Here is a 1011-nt window from a genome sequence, read left to right as displayed (position 1 = left end):
GATGGTCCACCCCGTATCATAGCGATAGGTCCACCCCGTATCATAGAGATAGGTCTACCCAGTATCATAGAGATGTCTACCCAGTATCATAGAGATAGGTCGACCCAGTATCATAGAGATAGGTCCACCCCGTATCATAGAGATAGGTCCACCCCGTATCGTAGAGATAGATCTACCCAGTATCATAGAGATAGGTCTACCCAGTATCATAGAGATAGGTCCACCCAGTATCATAGAGATAGGTCGACCCAGTATTAAAGAGATATGTCTACCCAGTATCATAGAGATAGGTTCACCCAGTATCATAGACATAGGTTAACCCAGTATCATAGAGATGAGTTCACCCAGTATCATAGAGATAGGTCTACCCAGTATCATGGAGATAGGTCCACCCAGTATCATAGAGATAGGTCTACCCAGTATCATAGGGATAGGTCCACCCAGTATCATAGAGATAGGTCTACCCAGTATCATAGGGATAGGTCCACCCAGTATCATAGAGATAGGTTTACCCCGTATCATAGTGATAGGTCCACCCAGTATCATAGAGATAGGTCCACCCAGTATCATAGAGATAGGTCTACCCAGTATTATAGTGATAGGTTCACCCAGTATTATAGTGATAGGTTCACCCAGTATTATAGTGATAGGTCCACCCAGTATCATAGACATAGGTTAACCCAGTATCATAGAAGTAAGCATCAAACGTAATAGGGGGCATTCCTGTCAAAAGTGCTACATATCATCGCTACTAAACTAAACCCGGCGCACAATCCAGTCCAGTGTGGCTACGGTCATGTCATAATCAAATAGTTGTAGAGATCTATATTAAATTCCAGGTACGGAGGGTATATTGATGGAGGAGTGTGATGAACTAGGTATTTATCAAGATGAAGACTCTTGTACAAGCTTTAAACTCTGTGTCAGTGATAAATGGGGAGGGTTTAAATCTCTCCGTATGAAATGTCCGACTGGTACGAAATATGACCACGAATTGAAAGTTTGTAATCA

The 1011-nt window shown here is 42.5% G+C and overlaps 1 protein-coding gene across 1 annotated transcript; it reads left to right on the top strand.

The window, feature by feature from the left end:
• Positions 1–66: 66 nt before the first annotated feature.
• Positions 67–711, top strand: LOTGIDRAFT_119030 (hypothetical protein; the record flags this gene model as incomplete). Its single annotated transcript, XM_009057487.1, is given in 2 exon segments — positions 67–242; positions 261–711. Coding segments are annotated over 2 exon segments (627 nt in total), but the record flags the coding sequence as incomplete, so codon positions are not given.
• Positions 712–1011: the final 300 nt, after the last annotated feature.

This window comes from Lottia gigantea, assembly GCF_000327385.1.
Source record: "Lottia gigantea unplaced genomic scaffold LOTGIsca_30, whole genome shotgun sequence".
Classification (NCBI taxonomy): Eukaryota; Metazoa; Mollusca; class Gastropoda; family Lottiidae; genus Lottia; species Lottia gigantea.
Note: the sequence above shows the minus strand (reverse complement) of the source record. Positions and strands in the feature narration are given on the sequence as shown.